The sequence below is a fragment of the Schistocerca serialis genome, chromosome 7, assembly GCF_023864345.2.
Source record: "Schistocerca serialis cubense isolate TAMUIC-IGC-003099 chromosome 7, iqSchSeri2.2, whole genome shotgun sequence".
In the NCBI taxonomy this organism is placed as follows: Eukaryota; Metazoa; Arthropoda; class Insecta; order Orthoptera; family Acrididae; genus Schistocerca; species Schistocerca serialis.
The window spans coordinates 489,618,665-489,643,398 of NC_064644.1; the positions used below are offsets into that span (position 1 = coordinate 489,618,665).

General features: G+C 38.8%; 1 protein-coding gene across 1 annotated transcript in view; it reads right to left on the minus strand.

The window, feature by feature from the left end:
• The window catches only part of LOC126412325 (E3 ubiquitin-protein ligase SHPRH), a 257,671-nt gene that overhangs the window by 158,772 nt on the left and 74,165 nt on the right, over positions 1 to 24,734 (minus strand). The window contains exons 3-5 of the mRNA XM_050081845.1: positions 22,936 to 23,097; positions 18,629 to 18,823; positions 16,260 to 17,197 (exon numbers count right to left, since the gene is read on the minus strand). Coding sequence (XP_049937802.1) covers positions 16,260 to 17,197; positions 18,629 to 18,823; positions 22,936 to 23,097 — 1,295 coding nt within the window. The remainder of the gene's footprint in view (positions 1 to 16,259; positions 17,198 to 18,628; positions 18,824 to 22,935; positions 23,098 to 24,734) is intronic.

Sequence of the window (24,734 nt, forward strand, 5' to 3'; positions counted from 1 at the left end):
GGTCTGACACACCGGTGTCAATGTGTTCTTTTTTCCATTTCCAGGAGTGTACATTCTGGGCAAATAAATGGCATTCATAGGATGTAAGTACGTGGTGACCGAAAGAGAATACGGTGGTCGATGTTAACATAAAATGAATTACGGTGAACAAAGCAATGGATGGCACCTTCGAAAAAGTTCTTATTTCTCAGCAGCAGCTGGTTGTTTAGAAGGTTATCTTTATCAAATAGTATATGTTTGAAAATTTGGATCTCCTCTAGAATATCTAGTCTAGTGTCTTTTACTTAGCAGTGTAACAGCTCAGTACTAGTTGGAGAATTGGGTGCATGGGCCATTTGGACGAGGTGCTCGGCGAGAATCAAAAGCCTTATTTTGGCACGTATTAGTTTATTTCACACTTCTGAAGAAGGTTAGATTACTCTAGCTGAAACCTAGGTAAAGACCAATAACATTTCACAACTGAGGCAGATTTTTGACATATTAATTTATCAGAGTTGCTGACAGGGCTGCAACATGTTAAAAATTCTTAGATTCATCAGAAACGTAGCAAAGTTTTCATTCTTTTTTGTGTGCCTGTTGGTGACCCAACACTTCTTCTATCGAGTGATCTGTTACCTTTAGTCCTACAAGGTATTTCTTTGCAAGACAAATCATCATCTTCACAACAAAATGTTTGTTTGGCCTAATATGAGTGAAAACATGAGCATAAAGAAGCTACCTGGTTATCTTACCAAAACTACTTCAGCATCAACATGATCAGCAATTTCACTTTCATTGCTGGATAAAGGCTGCCTCTAGAGTTTACCATGTGTTTACAGTCTTCTTCTAAATGCATGCAAGCTGCTTCTGCATATTCTCTAACACCATCTACCCACATTCCATTAGGTTGTCGTTTTGACCTTTCCTTATCTCTTGGAACTTCAGTAACCAACTACCGTCCATTCATCTGCCTACACATCTCATCCAACAGTTGCATTTCCACTACAACAAAACAAAGTTATCCAACTTCAGCTTGTTTACCGATCAGTTTGCTTCCTGTCTCTCCTACGAATTTTCAATACACATCTCTCAGTTGGTAGTTCAGAAGCCATTAGTTTCTGAATGGTTTTCATAATTAAAGCCCATATCGGAGTGCCGTAACAGAAAACTAGTAATACACATTGATTGTAAGGTTCCCTCACACACAGAGTGGGAGCTTTGTTTTGAAAATTATTTTTATCTTAAATCTTACTAAAACAGCCCAGACTATCTTTATTTCTGCATCCCCCCCCCCCCCCTTTTCAGTCCACACAGAGGCAGTAAACTGTTCAGCATTCATACACCCTTATCAGCCCAGTTTTGGAAATAGTCATGAGGAAATCTCATCAGATGATGTTCCTGGTCCTCAACACCCACACAAATGAATATAAACTAATAATGAGATGACTTAAATACCCTACACACAAAAACTCTTCAACTGGCTAGGACTCTGCTGTTAACTTGAATTTCCTTCTCTTCAGTCTTTGATTGTACACATGCAAATGGTCCACTATCATCAGTAAAATGAAGATATTTCAGTTAAAGTTCTGTAACAGGCATTTATTATTTATTTCCTCAGTTTGAGGATCTGTAAACCTCTTCTAGACCACTGAGAATAGAATAAAATACTTAAACAATATATAGTACATCAGAGTTAAAGTCTCTCTCCTGAAAAGCTAACTTTACAAGTGAAATAGTACCACTCTCACCACATGTTAATTGTAGGAGGTGCTGCTGCGGACAGTGCACTGGACTCCCATTCAGGAGAATCAAGGTTGAAATAATTATCTGGCCATCCCGATCCAAGATATCACAAGGAGGCACACAGACAGCCATTTTTTCCTCACTCTATTTGTGAGAGGAACAGGAATCGAAATGACAGGTAGTGGTACAGAGTATCCTCCGCCATTCACTGTACGGTGGGTTGCGGAGTATCTATGTAGATGTAGATGTAGATGTAGCTGTAGATCTGTCATTTCTCTATGTCTCTTAGGGCAAACACCATCCTGGTATACTCAAAAATGACACAGCCTTGCACATCTCTGATGACTTCGCTATTGATTCGATGTTAAACCATAATCTTCCTTCCTTCAGTTGCAGTGACCAGCAAGAAACAGATTTATACACGTGACGAGGTATCCACAAGTAACTGAACTTATTATGTTTTTTAACTTATTAATTCAAATTTTAAGCAAAAATCTCCAATCTTCTTCAAAGTACTCTCCACTCATGCCAATACACTTCTCTGATCTTTTATTCCATTTGCAAAACATTATTTAAATCCATCTTTTATGATGCTTGAAAGCGCCTCCAACATTTTTTTTTCAACTCGGTAATATCAGCAAACACTTTCCTTTTACATCTTTATATTCTAGGGGAAAAAAAAAGGCTTGTATGGTGCAAGATCGTAGGACTATGGGGGTGAGGAACATGGATTGTACCATTTTTGATGAAGAATTGTTATACAGACAGAGCTGTGTGAACTGGCGCATTGTCACTACCTCAAATCAGGTGGCTTCCGATGCATACTGTTGTGCAACCTTTTCAAAACTTCCAAGTAGAGTGTCTGGTTAACTGTCTGATACTGCAGAACAAACTCCGAAAGGACGACTAATCTCACATCGAAAAAACAAATCAGCATTGTCTTAATGTTTGATTTCACCTGACCAGCTTCCTTGGGGTAAGGTAAACTTGAGGTCTTCCACTGACTTGACTGCTGCTTTGATTCAGGGTGATAAGCACAGCATCAACTTTTGTCACTTGTGATAATTTTTAGGAAAAAGTTTGCTAAGCAAACCACCCATTTTTGTCATATGGTTATTTCTGAAAAAAAAAAAAAAAAAAGTCTGCATAATTTCAGACCTCTTCTTTCAAAGCACAGCTTTTGTTCAGTAGTCAGCAGTCATGGTACGAATTTTGCAGCCATGCCTTTCATTCTCAAACCTTCTGTCACAATTCCCTGTACTGAACTTCAAGTCACTCCCAACAGTTCCACAATTTTTGCAATTGTCCATCGTCAATCTTCATTTATGACTGCACGAATGTTTTCAACATTCTTGTGTGTTCAGCCCGTCAAAGTTAGCATCGTCCTTGTACTAGGGTTTAACATTCCAGAGTACCTGTTCCACTTTCTCTGAAAATCAACCATTGCAAAAATAATAGTCACACAAAACTGTTGTAACTACGAGGGCAGTTCAATAAGTAATGCAACACATTTTTTTTCTCGGCCAATTTTGGTTGAAAAAACTGGAAATTTCTTGTGGAGTATTTTCAAACATTCCCGCTTCGTCTCGTATAGTTTCATTGACTTCCGACAGGTGGCAGCGCTGTACGGAGCTGTTAAAATGGCGTCTGTAACGGATGTGCGTTGCAAACAACGGGCAGTGATCGAGTTTCTTTTGGTGGAAAACCAGGGCATCTCAGATATTCATAGGCGCTTGCAGAATGTCTACGGTGATCTGGCAGTGGACAAAAGCACGGTGAGTCGTTGGGCAAAGCGTGCGTCATCATCGCCGCAAGGTCAAGCAAGACTGTCTGATCTCCCGCGTGCGGGCCGGCCGTGCACAGCTGTGACTCCTGCAATGGCGGAGCGTACGAACACACTCGTTCGAGATGATCGACGGATCACCATCAAACAACTCAGTGCTCAACTTGACATCTCTGTTGGTAGTGCTGTCACAATTGTTCACCAGTTGGGATATTCAAAGGTTTGTTCCCGCTGGGTCCCTCGTTGTCTAACCGAACACCATAAAGAGCAAAGGAGAACCATCTGTGCGGAATTGCTTGCTCGTCATGTGGCTGAGGGTGACAATTTCTTGTCAAAGATTGTTACAGGCGATGAAACATGGGTTCATCACTTCGAACCTGAAACAAAACGGCAATCAATGGAGTGGCGCCACACCCACTCCCCTACCAAGAAAAAGTTTAAAGCCATACCCTCAGCTGGTAAAGTCATGGTTACAGTCTTCTGGAACGCTGAAGGGGTTATTCTGTTCGATGTCCTTCCCCATGGTCAAACGATCAACTCTGAAAAGTATTGTGCTACTCTTCAGAAATTGAAGAAACGACTTCAGCGTGTTTGTAGGCACAAAAATCTGAACGAACTTCTCCTTCTTCATGACAAAGCAAGACCTCACACAAGTCTTCGCACCTGAGAGGAGCTCACAAAACTTCAGTGGACTGTTCTTCCTCATGCACCCTACAGCCCCGATCTCGCACCGTCGGATTTCCATATGTTTGGCCCAACGAAGGACGCAATCCGTGGGAGGCACTACGCGGATGATGAAGAAGTTATTGATGCAGTACGACGTTGGCTCCGACATCGACCAGTGGAATGGTACCGTGCAGGCATACAGGCCCTCATTTCAAGGTGGCGTAAGGCCGTAGCATTGAATGGAGATTACGTTGAAAAATAGTGTTGTATAGCTAAAAGATTGGGGAATAGCCTGGTGTATTTTAATGCTGAATAAAACAACCCCTGGTTCAGAAAAAAAATGTGTTGCATTACTTATTGAACTGCCCTCGTATAAACTCTGTTGAAACTAGTCCCGACCTTCTTCAGCAACGGCGCTCAGCTTACTGACCGAATGTTCGCTCTATGTACTGCCAACAGCAAAATGCAGTACTACAAAAGCTCTGCCCACCAAAAAATTAGTTCAGTTCTTTTGAGTACCCTCTCGCAAAACAATAATGCACTACTCACCAAATAGTGGAGATGGTGGGCATCAGGCAGAAATCATTTAAAGGACAGCACACTGCTTAAATTACAGGCAGATTATGTGTACATGCATGCCCCCTTCCTCCTCCCCAACCATATACCCAGAGTTATTCCTCATGTACAATCTGCGATAATCCAGCACACTATAATCCAGTAGACCTGATTGACCGGCATGCGTCAGAAATTTTTCCCGTATTTTTACTGAAAAAGAACTGACAGATGATGAGACTTACAAAGTGTTTTCAAATTGCAGGGGGCATTAGAAACAATGACAGATGAAGAAGAAATTCGATGAGAACAGCCAACAATACGAAGTTTTTCAAGTTATGTATCTGCACATCATACAAAATAATTTTTGTCGGACAAAAAAAGTGCTCAATTGAAGAAATAAGTTAGCATTTCAGCAATGTTCCACAGGACTCGAAAGAAAATTTCACGTCAACCATTAGGAGAAGATATCTGTCTGCCATATTTGTTGTTGTAGTCTTCAGTCCAGAGCCTGGTTTGATGCAACTCTCGATGCTACTCTACCCTGTGCAAGCTTCTTCATCTCCAAGTAACTACCGTAACCTACATCCTTCTGAATCTGCTTAGTGCATTCATCTCTTTGTCTCCTTCTATGATTTTTACCCTCCACGCTGCCTTCCAATACTAAATTGGTTATCCCCTGATGCCTCAGAATATGTCCTACCAACCGATCCCTTCTTCTAGTCAGGTTGTGCTACAAATTCCTCTTCTCCTCAGTTCTATTCAGTACCTCCTCATTAGTTATGTAATCTACCCATCTAACCTTCAGCATTCTTCTATAGCACCACATTTTGAAAGCTTCTATTCTCTTCTTGTCTAAACTATTTATCGTCCATGTTTCACTCCCATACAGGGCTACACTCCACACAAATACTTTCAGAAATGACTGACTTTCTGACACTTAAATCAATACTCGATGTTAACAAATTTCTCTTTTTTAGAAATGCTTTTCTTTGCCATTGCCAGTCTACATTTTATATCCTCTCTACTTCGACCATCATCAGTTATTTTGCTCCCCAAATAGCAGAACGTGAAGTGTCTCATTTCCTAATCTAATAGCCTCAGTATCACCCGACTTAATTCGACTACATTCCATTATCCTTGATTTGCTTTTGTTGATGTTCATCTTATATCCTCCTTTCAAGACACTGTCCATTCCATTCAGCTGCTCTTCCAGGTCCTTTGCTGTCTATGACAGAATTACAATGTCATCGGCGAACCTCAAACTTTTTATTTCGTCCCCATGGATTTTAATTCCTACTCCAAATTTTTCTTTTGTTTCCTTTATTGCCTGCTCAATATACAGATTGGCTACAACCCTCCCTTCCCAATCACTGCTTCCCTTTTCATGCCCCTCGACTTGTGTAACTGCCATCTGGTTTCTGTACAAGTTGTAAAGGATCTTTTGCCTCCTGTATTTGACCCTTTGCCACCTTCAGTATTTGAAAGAGAGTATTACAGTCAATATCGTCGAAAGCTTTCTCTAACTCTATAGATGCTATAAACGTAGGTTTGCCTTTCTTTTAAGATAGTCGTAGGGTCAGTACTGCCTCATGTTTTCCAGCATTTCTACGGAATCCAAACTGATCTTCCCCGAGATCAGCTTCTACCAGTTTTTCCATTTGTCTGTAAAGAGTTCGTGTTAGTATTTTGCAGCCGTGACTTACTAAACTAAAAGTTTGGTAATTTTCACATCTGTCAACATTTGCTTTCTTTAGGATTGGAATTATTATATTCTTCTTGATGTCCGAGGGTATTTCGTCTGTCTCATACAACTTGCTCACCAGATGGTAGAGTTTTGTCAGGGCTGGCTCTCTCAAGCCTATCAGTGGTTCTAATGGAATGTTGTCTACTCCCGGGGCCTTGTTTCGACTCAGGTCTTTCAGTGCTCTGTCAAACTCTTCATGCAGTATCATATCTCTCATTTCATCTTCATCTACGTCCTCTTCCATTTCCATAATATTGCCCTCAAGTAAATTGTCCTTGTATAGATCCACTATACACTCCTTCCACCTTTCTGCTTTCCCTTCTTTGATTAGAACTGGTTTTCGAACCAAGTTCTTGATACTCATACAAGTGGTTCTCTTTTCTCTAGAGGTGTCTTTAATTTTCCTGTAGGCAGTATCTATGTTACCACTAGTGATATATCCCTCTACATCCTTACATCTGTCCTCTAGCCATCCCTGCTTAGCTATTTTGCACTTCCTGTTAATCACGTTTTTGAGACGTTTGTGTTCCTTTTCATCTGCTTCATTTACAGTGTTTTTATATTTTCTCCTATCATCAATTAAATTCTATATCTCTTCTGTTACCCAAGGATTTCTACTAGCCCTTGTCTTTTTACCTACTTAGGCCTCTGCTGCCTTCACTATTTCACCTCTCAAAGTTACCCATTCTTCTTCTACTGTACTTCTTTCCCCCGTTCTTGTCGATCGTTCCCTAATGCTCTCTCTGAAACTATCTACAACCTCTGGTTCTTTCAGTTTATCCAGGTCCCATCTCCTTAAATTCCCACCTTTTTGCAGTTTCTTCAGTTTTAATCTACCATTCATAGCCAAGAGATTGTGGTCAGAGTCCACATCTGACCATGGAAAGTCTTACAGTTTAAAACCTGAATCCTAAATCTCTGTATTACCATTGTATAATCTATCTGAAATCTTACAGTGTCTCCAGGCCCCTTCCATGTATACAACCTTTCACGATTCTTACACCAAATGTTAGCTATGTTTAAATTATGCTCTGTGGAAAATTCTACCAGGCGGGTTCCACGCTCTTTATAATATCACATATCTGCACTATTCCTACAGACAATGATTCCAATTTAACTGCACCAAATTTTTGGTAACTATTTTTTTAATTGCTTGCTCTTTTTAAATCGATCATGCTTATTTTATTTCATAAAATACTTCATGAGCCATAAATTGATTTAATAAAGCAAAATAGTATTCAACTATTAATTAAAAAAAATTGTTTTTACAGAAAAGTAATACATTCTTTTAATACTGTAATTTCTCCTGTTGTATTCGATAAATAAATTACTCATTTTTGAACTTTAAAACTATAGGGCTTTACTTATATCCCCTTTTTAAACCAGATTTTTAAAAAGACCTTGATAATCTGCCATATTTGATAATTCAGCATTGACAGATCCCCGAGCATACCACATTATCGAGGCCCTACTGTATATGCCATCATCATATATTAATTTAACTTCTGTCTAATAACCAGCACTCACAATTAGAATACTGTGTTTTGCTGTACCAGTATACAAAATTAAGTTGAAGTAGCTTCCAATCATATCATTTTACCATGTTAAATATCACATCACTAAAACCTTCAGAAGTCTTCACCTGTAGCCCTGTCTTCAATTGACTTTTAGACTGCTTAAATAGCTACTCAATAAGGTAACAAACAGCAGGACATTTTTATAATTATCTATGATAGTAAGTTTTGTAAGTGCTATCACAATTTTCTGCCTACTCATGAAAACGTTGCAGTCACCGTAATAAATCTGACTGATTTGACAATCTTGAAAAGATGTTCCGGAACATTAATACTCTATGTTAAGAACTACATACATATTTTCTCACTCTAGTCTGCCATGAGAAAGCCTTTAGAATTTCACAAAATGTCAGTGATACATTTTAGTTTTCAGTTGTTCATATGGCATATCATGTGGATGGTGATACAAAATTCAAATTAAATGAACATTAAAACAGATACAAAGAATATTGGGGACACAATGGTAGCATCCAATTACATGCGTGGTGAGGGGAAGGAGAAAAAAAAGCACTCAGTAATAAGTTGAACCTCTTCTGTCAAAAATTTATTATTTCATTTCAATACTAGCATTGCCAAAGTGAGAGTGAAATCAATTTAAAAAAAAATAATTCTGACTGACTGACTGCAACACAACATGACACAAATGATGGCGACATATTTGTTAGTTTTTGCAAGCTGGTGAAGGACACGCACTACAGGTTAGGACAAAACAAAAATCTGTAATGGAATCCCTGTCAGTGAAAACAGTCAGCAAAAAATACTATTTGCAGTAACACCGTGTACCAGCATTTTACAATTTTTAAGAACAAGATTTAATTTTTGACTACACAAATTATTGACATGATTGTCACCTACATATCACTTCTGCATTTGTAAAAATGAGAAACATGGGTACATGTTTGTTTCTTTTATAAGCTATATGCCTTGTGATATTACCCCATGTTGGTCCTGTGGAGTGCCAAGTTCTTGTACAAGCATAGTACAGTTACAAAACAATGACACAATTTTTATCACATCTGAATATCATCTGCTTGAGAATCCAAGAATTTTTTAAAACCTTTCCTTCCACCCTCTCTGGTAAGTCTCCCCTGACCTGGACGTCTGGGCAACTTTTCCAAACTCTCTCCATTTCGTAAAGCTCGCCAGTCCTCTTTCATTCATACCTCTTCCTTCCTCTTCACCCTTTTTGCCAGAAGAAAGAGCCATTGGCTCTGAAAGCTTGCACCTTTCTTTGACCTTTATATATATATTCTTACTTCCCACTGCTTGGTGCGTAGATTTTGTAAACAATATTACATCTTCAAAAACTTATTAATTTCATTTATATAAAATGACAAATAAATTACCGATACTTGCTGTCCGTCTTAAACAATATTCAAATAGCATATTTGTTGTTCCCTCACCTTGAAACAGTCTCAATTGCAATAATTTCCTTTTGTAACATACACATTTGTATAATGGCTAAGACTTACTTCTAACATTAATGAGCAAGTCATAGTCTGAGAGACATTCTATGTGCAAATTTAAGAATCTTTTATGTAGATACATAAATTTTAAAATGAATTTTAAGACGTCATATCTGCGGGAGATAGCCCTTTAACACATGGCTTCCTCCTCCAGTGGGAGGATCCACCACTCTGTGAAGTTTGTGGTGTGTCACTTTCAGTTCAGCATATTAGGGCAGGATAGTTTGGAGGTGACTGTTCAAAGCAGGTTCCATGCAGGAAGTCTACCTAATATATAATACATTGCTACCAGGAGCTTAACTGCTCTTTTAAAGTAATTTAGATGTAATGTCAAAACCCGAAGGTGTGCTAAATGCTGGAATAAATTTAATATCCAAGATTGCACTCAATATTTTTTTTCTTTATGACCGGTTTCAACAGTTAAGTCTTTCACCTTCTGGCCTTTAAAAAAGCTTTTTGTTATATGTCTCATTCCATTACAACGGTATAACACATGCCATGCTGACATTACAAGGACTGTTAAAAGAGTAAGATAACTATTCAAATTGCGCGGGCAATGTACATTCGATTATCGATCTTTTTTTTATGTTGGTATACATGTCCCGAATATATGTTCACAGTTTCAAGTGTACAGCATACTTTGTTTGTTTTTGAGAGATAGAAAGATTAGATGTGTTTTAGTGTGCTCGGTGATTTTCAGTTATTATAAAAAAATGGAGCAAAGAATTTGCATCAAATTTTGTGTGAAAAATGGAATCAAGTGCTCTAAAACACTTGAAATGTTGACAGTGGCATACGGTGAGTCCATTTTAAGTAAAAAGAAATGTTTACAAGTGATACAAGCTCTCCCAAGATGGTCGACAAGATACCAATGACAAACCTCATTCTGGACACCCCGGAACATCACCAACAAATGATAACATGAAAGCTGTGAAGAAAATTGTTTTGGAAAATCTTCAAAATTCCATAAGAGAAGTTGCTGAAGATGTTGGCATGTCAGTCGGCTTATGTCATGCAATTTTTTCGGATGCTTTGGGCACGAGATGTGGGTCAGCGAAGTTTGTTCCAAAACTTCTCAATTTTGATCAGAAGAACCATAGCATGAGCATCGTTCAGGAGCTCTTGAATGATGTCAATGATGATCCTGATTTGCTCAAAAGGATCATAACTGGCGACAAAACATGGGTTTATGGTTATGACGTCGAAACCAAAGCCCAATCATCCCAATGGGAGCACCCCAGAGAGCCATAATAGAAAAAAGCACAGTTCAATCAAATGTCAGAGATTTGTTGACTTTTTTTTTCAATTACCATTGTGTAGTGCACCATGAAGTTTTTGCCTTGAGGTCGTACGGTCAATAAGGAGTATTATCTTGACGTTATGTGCCATTTGCGAGAAGCGATATGCAAAAAATGTCCAGAATTATGGAAAAAACAATTCATGGCTTTTGAATCACGACAATGCACCTGCTAATTTACCATTGCTTGTGAGAGACTTTTTGGCCAAAAACAACATGACAATCATGCCTCAGCCACATATTCAATGGATTTGGCCCCTGCAACCTTTTCCTGTTTCCAAAACTGAAGAGACCTATGAAAGGACGAAGAATTTCAATGATTTGTAACACCACAGTTTAATACTGTAAATAATTTGTATTGATTTATTATGAGTAACGTAAAGCATATATTCTTTAATGTGTAATATCTTTGATCTACTTTAAAGAAATGTAAAGATTTTGTGACATGTTTATTCTTTGCAAGTCAAGTTCTTTGTATTATTTGGAGGAGAGTAGCATTTAATTACGTTTATTTGTGTTGACTTCTTAACATGCTTAAATGATGAGATTTTTTAAAAATATGTTTGATGGTAACTACATTGAAACTGGTTCATACATAGGGACTTTGCATAATATAAAGAAAAACCCAATGTAGTTCCCTCTGCAACGGAAGTGAGATGGCGCGCTAGGAAAAGGTGGATATGGCGCTCGTCTGGGCGGCAAACGAGAAAGTACAGTAGGTAGGCAGTCGACAGCAAGTAACTGACGAGCAAACAGTGCAGGTGCCGAGTGAGGTTTATAGTATTACAAGTGGAATGGAAAGGCCTCGGATTTAATATGAGCTGTAAAATGGTGCTCTCAATTTGGTTGGTTCAAATGGTTGTGAGTACTATGGGACTTCCCCAACATCTGAGGTCACAGTCCCCTAGAACTTAGAACTACTTAAACCTAACTAACCTAAGGACATCACACACATCCAAGCCCGAGGCAGGATTTGAACCTGCGACCGTAGCAGTCGTGCAGTTCCGGACTGAAGTGCCTAGAACCACTTGGCCACTGCGACCGATGCTCTCGATTTGGGAAAAGCTCTAAAATTATTATTAACAACACCAAGAAGGGGTAAACAGAGCTTATTATTGCCAATGGAAAGACCACCTAGCTGCCACATACTCGCCACCTTGATTGCACAACCACTTCGTCACGAACGGTCAGAGATGTATTAATGTGTGAACCAGTAACGTGTTTGGTTCTACGGAAATACAATCCTAATGTTCAAAAATGTGTTTGAACAAAGTGTCCATCTTACGCACTTTTCCAAGTAGTCCTCTCCGTTAAGTAATGAAATCCGAGAATGTCCTTTGCATAAAAAGCATTAACAATTCTATGGAGCATTTTTTTTATGTGTGGCAAACTTTTACGCCAGTACACTTAATGTGCTCGGCAAAAATTACTTGTTTCTCATACATATAACAGTGCCTGTCCATGTTTGAATGTTCTGAAACTTAACTAGAAAATGAACTTAAAAATTAGTTTAGGAAAGAGTATTACTTGGAAAAGAAAGTACTAATGTTTACTTATTTAAAATTGTTTTCAAAACTTAATTGTTTCACAAGTGGTACTATAAGCATTTTGTTTAGAGGTTGTTTGAAGTAAAATTTTACTGGAAATTGACTCTGTTTTGTAGAGGTTATTGTCTGGGTAAAGAGTGTTAAAATAGTACAAACTTAATTATCTCAAATTGAAAGAGTAATCCAATCCTACCTTAATGATACATAAATTTGAAAGTGTAAAAAATTTTGTTGTTACAATGAAAGGGCTAGTTTGTGGGATCACATTTCTTTTCCATCGTAACAAAAAGAATAAATCAGCTTAGTAGGTTTCAAGCTAATGATTCTTGAAGTAATCACTGAGAAACAAAGATAGAAGGTTTGTATACTGTGTGTCCTACTCGCTTCTGTATAGTGAAAAGTGTGTATTAATTGTACTTGACTATTATTATTTGCTATCTGGTCTAGTGTGGTTAGTGAGGGGCAGGTTTAAGCAATATTAGTTAAAGACAAAAGTAATGATTAAAGTAAACAAGAGAACAGCTCATTTGCAAATCTAGTGACTACTTAACTATTAAAGTGAGAACTACAGCTACCAACTGTGTAATTTGTCCATTTGGGTGTGTTCATTGCACTTCATAGAACAGTATTTAATGAAAGTTCACTTTGAAGTAGTAAAAACAGGTTCTTGATGAATAACGCTTTTACATTATTATGCCTAATTAGGCTGGCGACTGTATAACTATTTCATTTAACAGTAATCAGTTACTGTTACTCGTCATCTACCTACAGCTATTCTTCCGAAATTAAGGTTAAATTCCAATTTTCCGTTACGTAAACTGGGTCAAATTTCTAAATTCCTCTCAGAAGGTAACATTTACTGCAAGTTTAGGCCATATTTGACAAATTTACTACTGCTGTAGAGTTATAGGTGGCTGCGTTGTGACAAAAATAAACCTTGTCGTCACTAGGTAAATTGCATGTCAGTACAACGAATGGAGCAGAGGGAATAAAGATTGCATTGCTGGAAGTACTCAAGGCTGTACCTAAATGTACTTATGAGAAGTGCTTTGAGGACTGGTCGAAGGGTTGGCACAAGTGTATTGTACAGGGTGGTGATTATTAAACTTTTAAACTGCTGTAGACATAATGCCACTGGTCAGAATGATGTTAAATTGCAACAGAATATTATGAGAGAAGGGGGAAAATGTACGGCAGAAGAAAAGTAAATAATTGCAAAATGTAGGAATAGATGGCGCTGTAAACAACATAATTTAATAGGAGTCGACTACACATGACAAACGAATCATACAACAATGCCTGAGGTCTATGTTTGACGTTGGAAATGGAAATGTCATGTCGCTAGGGCCTCCCGTCAGGTAGACCTGTTGCCTGGTGCAAGTCTTTTGAGGTGACGCCACTTAGGCAACTTGCGTGTCGATCGGGATGATATGATACGATTAGTTACCTAAGACCATCCACCATGGCAAGGTCATATCACATCTGATGGGAAAAATCAATTTTTAACTGTCCTGAGGCCAAAAACTGCATAAAAAGCATCAACCACATCAGTATTTGGTTGTCTCGAGGCCAAAAACTGCACAACAAGCATCAACTGAAATCAAATCAGATCATAATTTCTGTATGACTGGCACAAAACATGTTCAATATGCTGTCCACTGTTTCCTGCAACAAGTTGAAATCGAGAAACAGCATGTTCCACAATTGATCGAAGTGTTTCTGGGGACGTGTTAAGAATGTGTTGTGTGATGCATGCCTTCATGCAGCTGTTTGCAATTGGACCACTAAATACAACATCTTTCAGATAGCCCCACAGCGAGAAGTCACATGGATTAAGATTAGGTGATGGGGATGGCCAGGCTATAGGGAAATGGCGCCTGATAATTCTAGCATTTCCGAAATGGTGTTTCAGTAGCTGCTTAACTGGATTTGCAATGTGCGGAGGTGTGCCATCTTGCATAAAAAGATCCCATCCACACATCCACGCTGTTGGAGAGCTGGAATGATGTGGTTGTGCAAGACACTCATAGCACTTACCAGTGACGGTACAGGTGACAGGACTGGAAGCACCTGACTCTTCGAAAAAATATGGCCCTATGATAGATGATGCTGTAAATCCTCACCACACAGTGACCTTTTCAGGATGAAGTGGTACTGGTTGATTTGTGTGTGCATTTTTTTTGTTGCCCATATTTGACAATTCTATGTACTGACATAATCTGTCAGATGAAAGTGGGCTGCATCTGTACACAAAATCTTCCACGGCCAATCATTATCCATTCCATGCGAGCAAGAAATTCTAAAGCAAAGGTCTCTCTTGCTAGCAGGCCAACAGGAAGCAATTCATGCATATGGTTAATTTTGAATGGATGGCAAAGAAGGATGCCTCGTAGCATTTTAGGCACCGTGCTCACGGTGCCCAATGCTCAGGCAATTCTCTGTGCATTACACGTTTGCACACTACCACTTGTCTCCTCCTGCACTGCTGTGACCACTGCTTCCACTGATGGTTGAATCAATTCGTTTTCTCCCTCTACCAGGTTGGACACCAAAAGCACCTGTCTTTTTGTATCATTTTCTCCAGACCCAAGGCAGTCATCGGACCAATGCCTTTTTTCATACCCTTCAGTGTCCGGAACTTCTGCAGAGATGTGTGCACAGTCATCATTCTTGTAATACAGCTTTATAAGCAGAGCGCAATCCTGCATTGAGCTAGTCATGGCGAACGTCGCACACACAAAAGAAGGAAAAGCCGTGTACTTGGCGTGTTTATACTAACTTCAATGGGTCGTGCGCATGACAGGTGTTTTCATTTACATATTCTGACACTTACAGCACCATCCTTTGATCATTTTTCACACTAGTTTTTTTTTCTTCTGCCATATGTTTTCACTCTTCTCTGATAATATCCCACTGCAATTTGATGTCATTCTGACCAGTGGTGTTATTTCTACAGTGGTTTGATAGTTTAAATTTAATTATAATCACCCTGAATATGAGAGGGAATACTTTGAAGGGGACAACACGAATATTGATGAATAAATAAATATATTTTTCATAAAAATATAAAGTGATCTTACTTTTTGAATGCACCTGGTATGGTGGATAGCAAGCACATTCCACACAGGGTTCTTCGGTACTTCAAAGACTGTGGATCCATGAAGTATTTAAGTCATCTTGTGAACATAAAGATTCAACATCTAACAAACATCAGTGGAATGTTAAGTGAGTGGACATCACCAGTTGCATAAGGTGCTTGTTAACTTCACTGTTTTTATTTGTGACAAACCTGTTTTTGCTTTTAACAAACCTGTGTCGATTGTGCTACACTATAATGCCAACATGCCATGTGCGTTGCAGTCATAATGGAACAGCCTTATAATGACCAGTTTTTTTTTAAAGATCAGAAGATGACAGTCTTCACTGTTGAAATTGGTCATCAGAAATAATTCCCGTAGAATGCAATCTTGCTATTAAACTTTCTTCAAAACAATTAAAGATCCCTCATTCTTATAAAAACTAGCAAAAAGTATAATGGATTGCCTGTTAACATGTCCCTATGCAGAATAATACATCATTTTTGTTCCTCTCTGGAATTCACAATGAATCAATACCTATCCACACTATTTAACCTCATATGAAGCACTAAGCATTATACCTTTTTCAGTAATGGTTAACAGAATTATTTAATTACAGAAACTTAACAACGAAAATGTCAAAGAAATTGAATGCTCACTACAGCATAGCTTTACAACCAATGCAAAACATTATCAGATTTACTTTTTAATAGAAAGCACTGTAATATTTTGATTTTACTGTCAGCAATATGACACTGCAACAAAAGAATCTTTTAACACAAACTGGAAAACAAACATACACATTAAAGACATAAAACTGGCTCATACCTTTAACTGCCAGCACTGTGGACAATGGTAGAGACCCTTCTCCTTTGCAGACAGACCAACGCATTTCATATGCTGCCACTGTCCACAACGTGAGCAGCACACCTTTGCCTTGTTCGGTGATTCTGCACCGCATACACACTGAACAGTAAGCCGTGCCAGAGGCACAAACTGTGGACGTCTAGTCATTTCTGCCAGTTTCTGTTCATAGAGTCTTTGCAGAGATAACCTTAAGAGATTCTTTGGCCTAGGTTTTCGAAGTTTTCTGTCAGTGCCATGACAGTAGAATGAGATAACATGTTCAATTGTCTCCCAAATGTGGTCTTCCACTGTACCACTGTCACGTGATTCATTCTGTGTGTTTTTATCTCTGTATGTTTTTTTAGTCTGTGCTTTAGACTTTCTAGAGTTTTCTTTCCTTTTCCTTACTTTGCTCTCATGCTTACTGAAAATTTCTGCTTGAAGTTTAATATCTACTTCTACATCCATTTCATAGCTTGATTCTTGCTTCACTTTTCCACTGAGCTCATACGTGCTATCTGTAGGCACTTCAGACTTAATTTCATTCTTTGTGGGAACTTCAATAGTTTCTGTTTTTTCTGTCACAATTTCGACGGTCTCTTGGACACAGTCCACAGTTAGCTGTGGAGACTGGGGACCACCAGAACTAGTGCTTATGATGGTTTCACTGTTTTCAATCGGTTCAACTGTAGCCTTGAAATCAGTTTCGAGTTTTACGTCTTCCAAAGGCCGCACATTTGCAAGAATACAGGCGAGGACTTCAACTGTCTTTCCTAACCCCATTTCATCAGCCAGTATGCCCCCTGTAGGAAGAACATCTGCCAAAGGTTTTTCCTTTCTTATTTCACCATTAAATCTGTTATAAAATAATTCTTCTCCAACCGAGTTCTTAATTTCTGTGTACAAACAATGCAGGTCACCTGAAAGAAAAATAAATGAATGTTAGTTTCATTTAAATAGATATAAATATAAAATTTATAATACAATTTCATTTCTGTCAATATGATATGGGTATACGAGGGGGGACCCAAAAGAAACCGGATTGTTGTCATAAAAAATTTATTGATGAACCTTTTTACAAAATTACTTCAGTCAGCTTCAAAATACTCTCCATTACATGCGATGCACTTGTCAAGTCTCTTTTCCCACTGTTGGAAGCATGTTTGGAACTCTTCAAGTTTCATATCGTCCAGTGCCCTTTGCGAAGCTGTTTTTACCGCCTCCACATCGTCATAACACTCCCATTTTAGCGTTTTTTTCATTTGTGGAAATAGGAGAAAGTCGCACGGGGCTAAGTCCGGTGAATACGCAGCGTGGGGAACGACAGACCACTTCTGAGATGCCAAATAGTGGGCCACTCGTAAGGCCGTGTGTGCTGGAGCGTTGTCGAGATGCAGAAACCAGTCACCTGATCGCCAAAGTTCCAGGCGTTTCCTCCTCACATCCTCTCGCAGACGCCTCATAACATCCAAGTAAAAGTGCTGGTTAACAGTCTGGCCAGGGGGTGCAAATTCCCGATGCACAATTCCACGAACATCAAAAAAGACAATGATCATCGTCTTCACATTTGACTTCACTTGCCTTGCTTTTTTTGGTCTGGGAGAGTTGGGAGTCCTCCACTGGCTTGACACTTGCTTGGTTTCTGGGTCATACCCGTAACACCAACTCTCACCCCCTGTAATGACTTTGTTCAAGAAGTTTGGATCACGTGCAATTTCTGTTTTCAAGTCCTGACACACATTCATGCGGATGGTTTTTTGCTCCTGTGTGAGAAGGCGCGGAACAAATTTAGCAACAACACGTCTCATGTGCAAATCCTCACTTAAAATCCACTGGCACGAGCTCCAACTGATTCCTGTCTCTGCTGAAATTTGGTCAATCGTTTGGCGAAGATCCTCGTTTATCTTTTGGCAGACCTTTTCAATGTTCTTCTCATTTTGCGATGTTGAAGGGTGTCTAGAACGAGCTTGGTCTTCAACACACATCTCAACTCGTTTAAAGTGCCGAAACCACTCGAAAACCTGTGTGCGGCTCATAGCGTCCTCCTGGAAAGCTTCCTGAAGCATTTGGTGTGTCTCCGTTGCAGTTTTTTAAAGCAGGAAACAAAATTTCACACACACTCTTTGTTCTTTTAAACTTGCCGTAACCCACCAACAGTCAGAGAAACACAATACCACACTTGCACGTTCAGCTCTACACTGACGCTGTCTGCACAGCTGTTTCATGAAGGTCTCTACTAACACCATCTAGAGAGAGAACCCTGCACTACGTCTACGAGTGGCAGCGCCCTCGGAGTCTGGTTTCTTTAGGGTCTTCCCTCGTATCCCAAAAAGCAGCACAACCGTACTCACCTTCTACTGGTTGTTGGTTTTCTCTAGCTAACATCCATTTCACGGCATCCTGTTGATAAGAACGAAGTTGTGGCACTAACGACGGGTGCTGAACATCGACCGAACTAGTGACAGAGCCTGCAGCCTGGTGATATTTCTTAATAGCGTTGAAAAGTATTTGTGGATCATTTGCTTCACTTTCCACATCTTCGTACACTATAAACAGAAAGGCACTGTCACATTGGTTTATAGAACAAATACAATAGGAGAGATTTATTTTAGAAGATGAAATGTATAGAGTTACTAATTATTTTCATCACTTATTCATTTACGCACTCTGTGTAGCATATGTATAAAAAGAATCTTTTATGTCTATAATGAATTAGTGGAATACATTTGTAAGGAAAAGCAGTTACAGTAAAATGGTGCAATATGCTACAGGAACTGCTGTAATTATGCTGGCCAGCTTATGCAATATTAAGTATTTCTCTGAAGGCAACTGCCAACAGTTGTTATGTATTTTATGAAATGTAAGACACATAGGTGTCTGTCTGTATGTCCATCATTGTCACCACTGATGGTCCTTACAATTTTGGTTTTTACACTGTGATGATGGTTAGTAACCAAAGCTGGTAGTGATAATAAAGGACATATAGAAAACTATCTGTCTTGCATTACATAAAAAGTGAGTTTATTCAAAGTACTTCTCTTTAGTCGTTTTTCCATTACAATGACTGCAAATAAATATGTAAGTAGTCATCAATAAGACATGCTTAAAATTTACATTTGAATTTTTGGGGATCCCCCAAGGTACGTGAAAAACTAGTTTAGGAGTTTTGGTATTTCACTCTGGATGTTAGATAATGATGCATAACAATGTGATTATTTTTCCATTTTGAAGCAGAACGCAAATTTCATTCTGTAAGCATTGGCTGTGCTGTGACTGATCCATTTATGCCATATCTTAAAAGGCTGATGGCATTTGTCAAAGCAAGGTGCATTTGAGTTAGGTCTGTGGAATACTTGGACAGCTCTGCCTGTTCAGTATTATCTATAGACTGTACCTATCTGGATTTGAACTCTCATCTAGAACTTATCAGGACAAGTCATTACAGTGTAAGCTTTATTACTAAATGAAAGTTTCATTCAGCATTTTTGCACCATGTCTTGTGAAAGTTTATATAATAGATCATTTGAAACTAACTTCTGTACTTCTGTTATTTGGTACAAATAAAATAAAAGATTAATGCAATAGCAATTGTGTGTATAGTGGCCAAGGTCCTTGTGGAGATTGCATAGTATTTAACTATCAATTTTATTAATATTCATATTTCTCAGTTCCAAAGAATACTTTAGTTTCACTCTTCTCAGAAGATCAGTCAATTACAAAACACAGAGTGATACAATAGAAAATATTATTAGTAGTTTGCAATGGGATTATTATAAGCCCTGGTCTTTGTTTTTAAAATAAAAACATTTGCTGCTTCCAGTCATAATTCTGTTATTTATAGTGATCCTGGCAAGATAACGGAATATTTTACATAAATGGTGGTATATTTCAATTGCATTGGCATAGAATCTAAAATTATTAACACTGCCATCTTCATACAGGTACCTGTTATGGAGAAAGAGACAGACAGTCAGACAACAAAGTGATCTTATTAGTGTTCCATGTTTACCAACTGAGGTATGGAACCCTAAAAACAGGCACAGACAAGGATTATAAAGGCTCTGCAAATGGCTTCTGAAGATATTTGGAAAACTGGAAGATTTTAGAAGAATTGGAAGTCACCCCAACACGTATCCTCATGAAAAGACACTCCAGAGGGATATCTCTCCCACTAATTTCTTACTAATTATTTTCAAGAATTCTATTAAATAGAACTGAGAAAATTCTCACTCTACAACCAAATGAATATCAAGGTAACTTTATAAAAGACAGATCCCATTTAGCATGATATTCTATTCCCATCTACACACATCAAAAGAAGTTTTGAATCACCCCGATTCCCTGAACTCCTGAAGATAGATGTTCACTGTGGATATTGTATCACAGACATAGTCCCTTTGACTGTTCAGAGATGCTCTAAACCCACCCATAGCTGTAAACAACCATGCATGAGCAGCGCCTATTAGATGGAGGGGGGGTCTGACAGCCAATCAGTTCCAGTCATTCCACCAGGAAGGAGGTACACGGCTCGTGTTGTCTGTAGTTCACCCATGCCTAGACAATCAGTACTGCGGTTCGATCGTGTCTTCATTGTTACTTTGTGCCAGGAAGGGTTCTCAACAAGGAAAGTGTCCAGGCATCTGAGAGTGAACCAAAGCAATGTTGTTCGAACACGGAGGAGATAGAGAGAGAGACAGGAACTGTTGGTGACACGCCTCGCTCAGAATGCCCTAGTGCTACTACTGCCGTGACCGCTACCTACGGATTATGACTCGGAGGCACCCTGACAGCAACCCCACCATGTTGAACAAAGCTTTTTGTGCAGCCACAGGAAGTCATGTTACGACTCAAACTGTGCGCAATAGGCTGCACGATGCGCAACTTCAACCCCGACGTCCATCTTTGCAACCACGACACCATGCAGTGCGCTACAGATGGGCCCATCAGCAACATATTGGCAAGACATTCGTCTTCACGGACGACACTTCGCGCCCCCATCGTGCACATCTTGTCAGTGACTTCCTTCAGTATAACGACATTGCTCGACTAGAGTGGCCAGCATGTTCTCCAGACATGCACCCTATCAAACATGCCTGCTATACTCTCTGAAAAAATTAGCAGATGCAGATATACAAGTCACTCTTTCAGAACAAATAGACAGTAGAGAAGGTTTATGAATACCTGCAGAGAAAACAAAATTTACCACTATCTTCAAAACTGCACCAAAAATTTTACAATCAATCACGGATCAAATAGAAAAAGTGGACTAGACTATGTATTTCAAAGAAATAATAAATGTCTGCTGTGAATGAAAGGATTTTTTTAAAAAAGAAAGAAGCATACATAAAAACAAAAAATTTACAAATACAGCGTACATCGAGAAATGGAAAAATAACACATTATGACATGGTAGTGAAACCAGAAAGCCTCACAATGGACTATAAATCAGACAAACTAGAAATATTACAGAGAAAAATTTTAGAACCAATAAGTACAGAAGCCTGGAAATCAAGCACAGTGAAATATATCAAAACGTATGAAAAAAATAAAAAAACAATACAGAGAAAAAGAATGATGTTTTTTGGATATTTATATACTACAAACTGATAACAAACATTTTCAAATATCTCCAGGAACAGAAATAATCAAGCTGGAGAAGTTAAAAAAGATTTACAAATCCAAAACATAAAATCAGAAGGTGCAGTAGAAAAATATTTTCAGAAGTGTTAAATGTACAAGGATTCCAAGACAGCATCAATAAGGAAACTGATGTGAAATGGTTGAAAAGAAACAATAAAAAAAGACATGACAAAATGATAAAAGAAGAGAAAGATAAGAGCAAATGTAAAGGAGATGAAACTGCCGCTGTCATCATTAGCTCATGCACTCCCAAACTGGCAAAACAAGTTCTGTGGGGCCAGTATCAGACAATACTTCCATGATAAAAACAAAACCATATTTTTAAAGCTGCAGACTTTCACAGCCATTTTATAATGGATAAAATACAATTACAAACCTTTTCAACTCCCATCTGCACTGCATCTGATACAGCTGAATTATGCCCCTCTAAATTGTGTGGTAACATCACCAACAATTTCTTTTTTTTTTTTTTTAAATAGAAGCAATACGAATTTGCAGACAGCCAAGAAACTGTTTCAAATGGCTCTGAGCAATATGAGACTTAACATCTGAGGTCATCAGTCCCCTAGAACTTAGAACTACCAAAACCTAACTAACCTAAGGACATCACACACACCCATGCCTGAGGCAGGATTCGAACCTGCAAGCATAGTGCTTGCCCGGTTCCAGACTGAAGCGCCTAGAACTGCTCGGCCACAACGGCCAGCCAAATTACTGTTTATAATGCCCTATGTCCTAATGGTGTTTTCAATCTATTTCAGCCAAATTACTGTTTTTAATGCCCTGTGCCCTAATGGTTTTTTCAATCTATTTCACAACTGTACCTTCAAGCATCATATGCCTGCATAAGTCTAATTCACCTGTACCCAACTGTTTATTTCTCGTATCCACACTTTGAGAAGAAGTGATTTAATTTAGTTACAGAATGATTTAATTTAGTTACAGAACAAAAGTTGCTCTAAAAAGAAAATTAAAGGATGTACTAAACAATAGTATGACAAGTAATATTGAACAATACCTGGATGCTCAACAGCATAAAAATACTGAAGAACAGAATTTCTATTGCGTAATTCTACTTTGGAGCTAGATGGTGCATTTGTGTTCATGAACACACGTACAAGCATGTGCTTATGTTCTGGAGCACACTCTGCTACAAGATGAAATACTCGGCTCCTCAGACCTGAAATATATCGTAAGTCACAAATTAGAAAAGAGAAATAAAGTTCGCTTTCAACAATTTTATGTGATTACCTCAAATCTAGTACGTGAAAGAATGTCAGCACACTGAACAATGTGGAAGTGAGAGAGAAAAAGACTAACCTTGATGTCCACCAGCAGACAAATACTGTATAATCAATACTGACACTTGGAAAGCTCTGGTAGAATGTAAATTCTTTAGGAGTAAAGACGATGACTCACTAAAAAGCACATGTGTGTGTCACCGAAAGGCGCACCGAAAAAAGAAAGAAAACTTGCTAGTTCTAAGAACGAATACTTTCACTAGCTATAGTACAAATACGGATGCACTAGCTAGTACTATGTAAGAGCACAGTTTTGTGTGTGTGTGTGTGTGTGTGTGTGTGTGTGTGTGTGTGTGCACGCGTACTCATTTGGGGAATTGTTGTATCCAAGTGGGGGGCACCTCAGAATATTTTATACGTTTGAAAAATCATAATTTCATTTGAAGAACTGGATAGCAAAGCGATGATTTATTTATTTCCAGGAAAAAAAAATAGTTCATGACTGAAAGGATTAATATTGCCTCCTTCCATAACATGGGTACTGTCCATCAAACCAGATCTGTTTGAAACAAGAGAGGAGCTGTCCTTTCGCTTCGTGGTACAGATGACGAAGCATGGCATAATGAATCTCAACAGGTCCTGGACCAGTGTCTCTGACTGTGGATAGAAATGATTCCAGTTCCCACATGGAGAACAGAAGGTTGTGCATTTCCTCATTATGCAAGATGAAATGGAGCTTCCTCATCTTCACAGTCCTATGGAATGCCTGAAATCACTCAACAGAGGAAAGTCCACTGGACCTGACGGGATACTCATTCGATTCTACACAGAGTACGCGAAAGAGCTTGCCCCACATCTAACAGGCGCGTACTGCAAGTCTCTAGAGGAACGGAAGGTTCCAAATGATTGGAAAAGAGCACAGGTAGTCCCAGTCTTCAAGAAGGGTCGTCAAGCAGAAGCGCAAAACTACAGACCTATATCTCTGACGTCGATCTGTTGTAGAATTTTAGAACATGTTTTTTGCTCGCGTATCATGTCGTTTCTGGAAACCCAGAATCTACTCTGTAGAAATCAACATAGATTCCGGAAACAGCGATCGTGTGAGACCCAACTCGGTTTATTTGTTCATGAGACCCAGAAAATATTAGATACAGGCTCCCAGGTAGATGCTATTTTCCTTGACTTCCGGAAGGCGTTCGATACAGTTCTGCACTGTAGCCTGATAAACAAAGTAAGAGCCTACGGAATATCAGACCAGCTGTGTGGCTGGATTGAAGAGTATTTAGCAAACGGAACACAGCATGTTGTTTTCAATGGAGAGATTTAAAGTAACCTCTGGCGTGCCACAGGGGAGTGTTATGGGACCATTGCTTTTCAGAATATATATAAATGACCTAGTAGATAGTGTCAGAAGTTCCATGTGGCTTTTTGCGGATGATGCTGTAGTATACAGAGAAGTTGCAGCATTAGAAAATTGCAGCGAAATGTAGGAAGATCTGCAGCAGATAGGCTCTTGGTGCAGGGAGTGGCAACTGACCCTTAACATAGGCAAATGTAATGTATTGCGAATACGTAG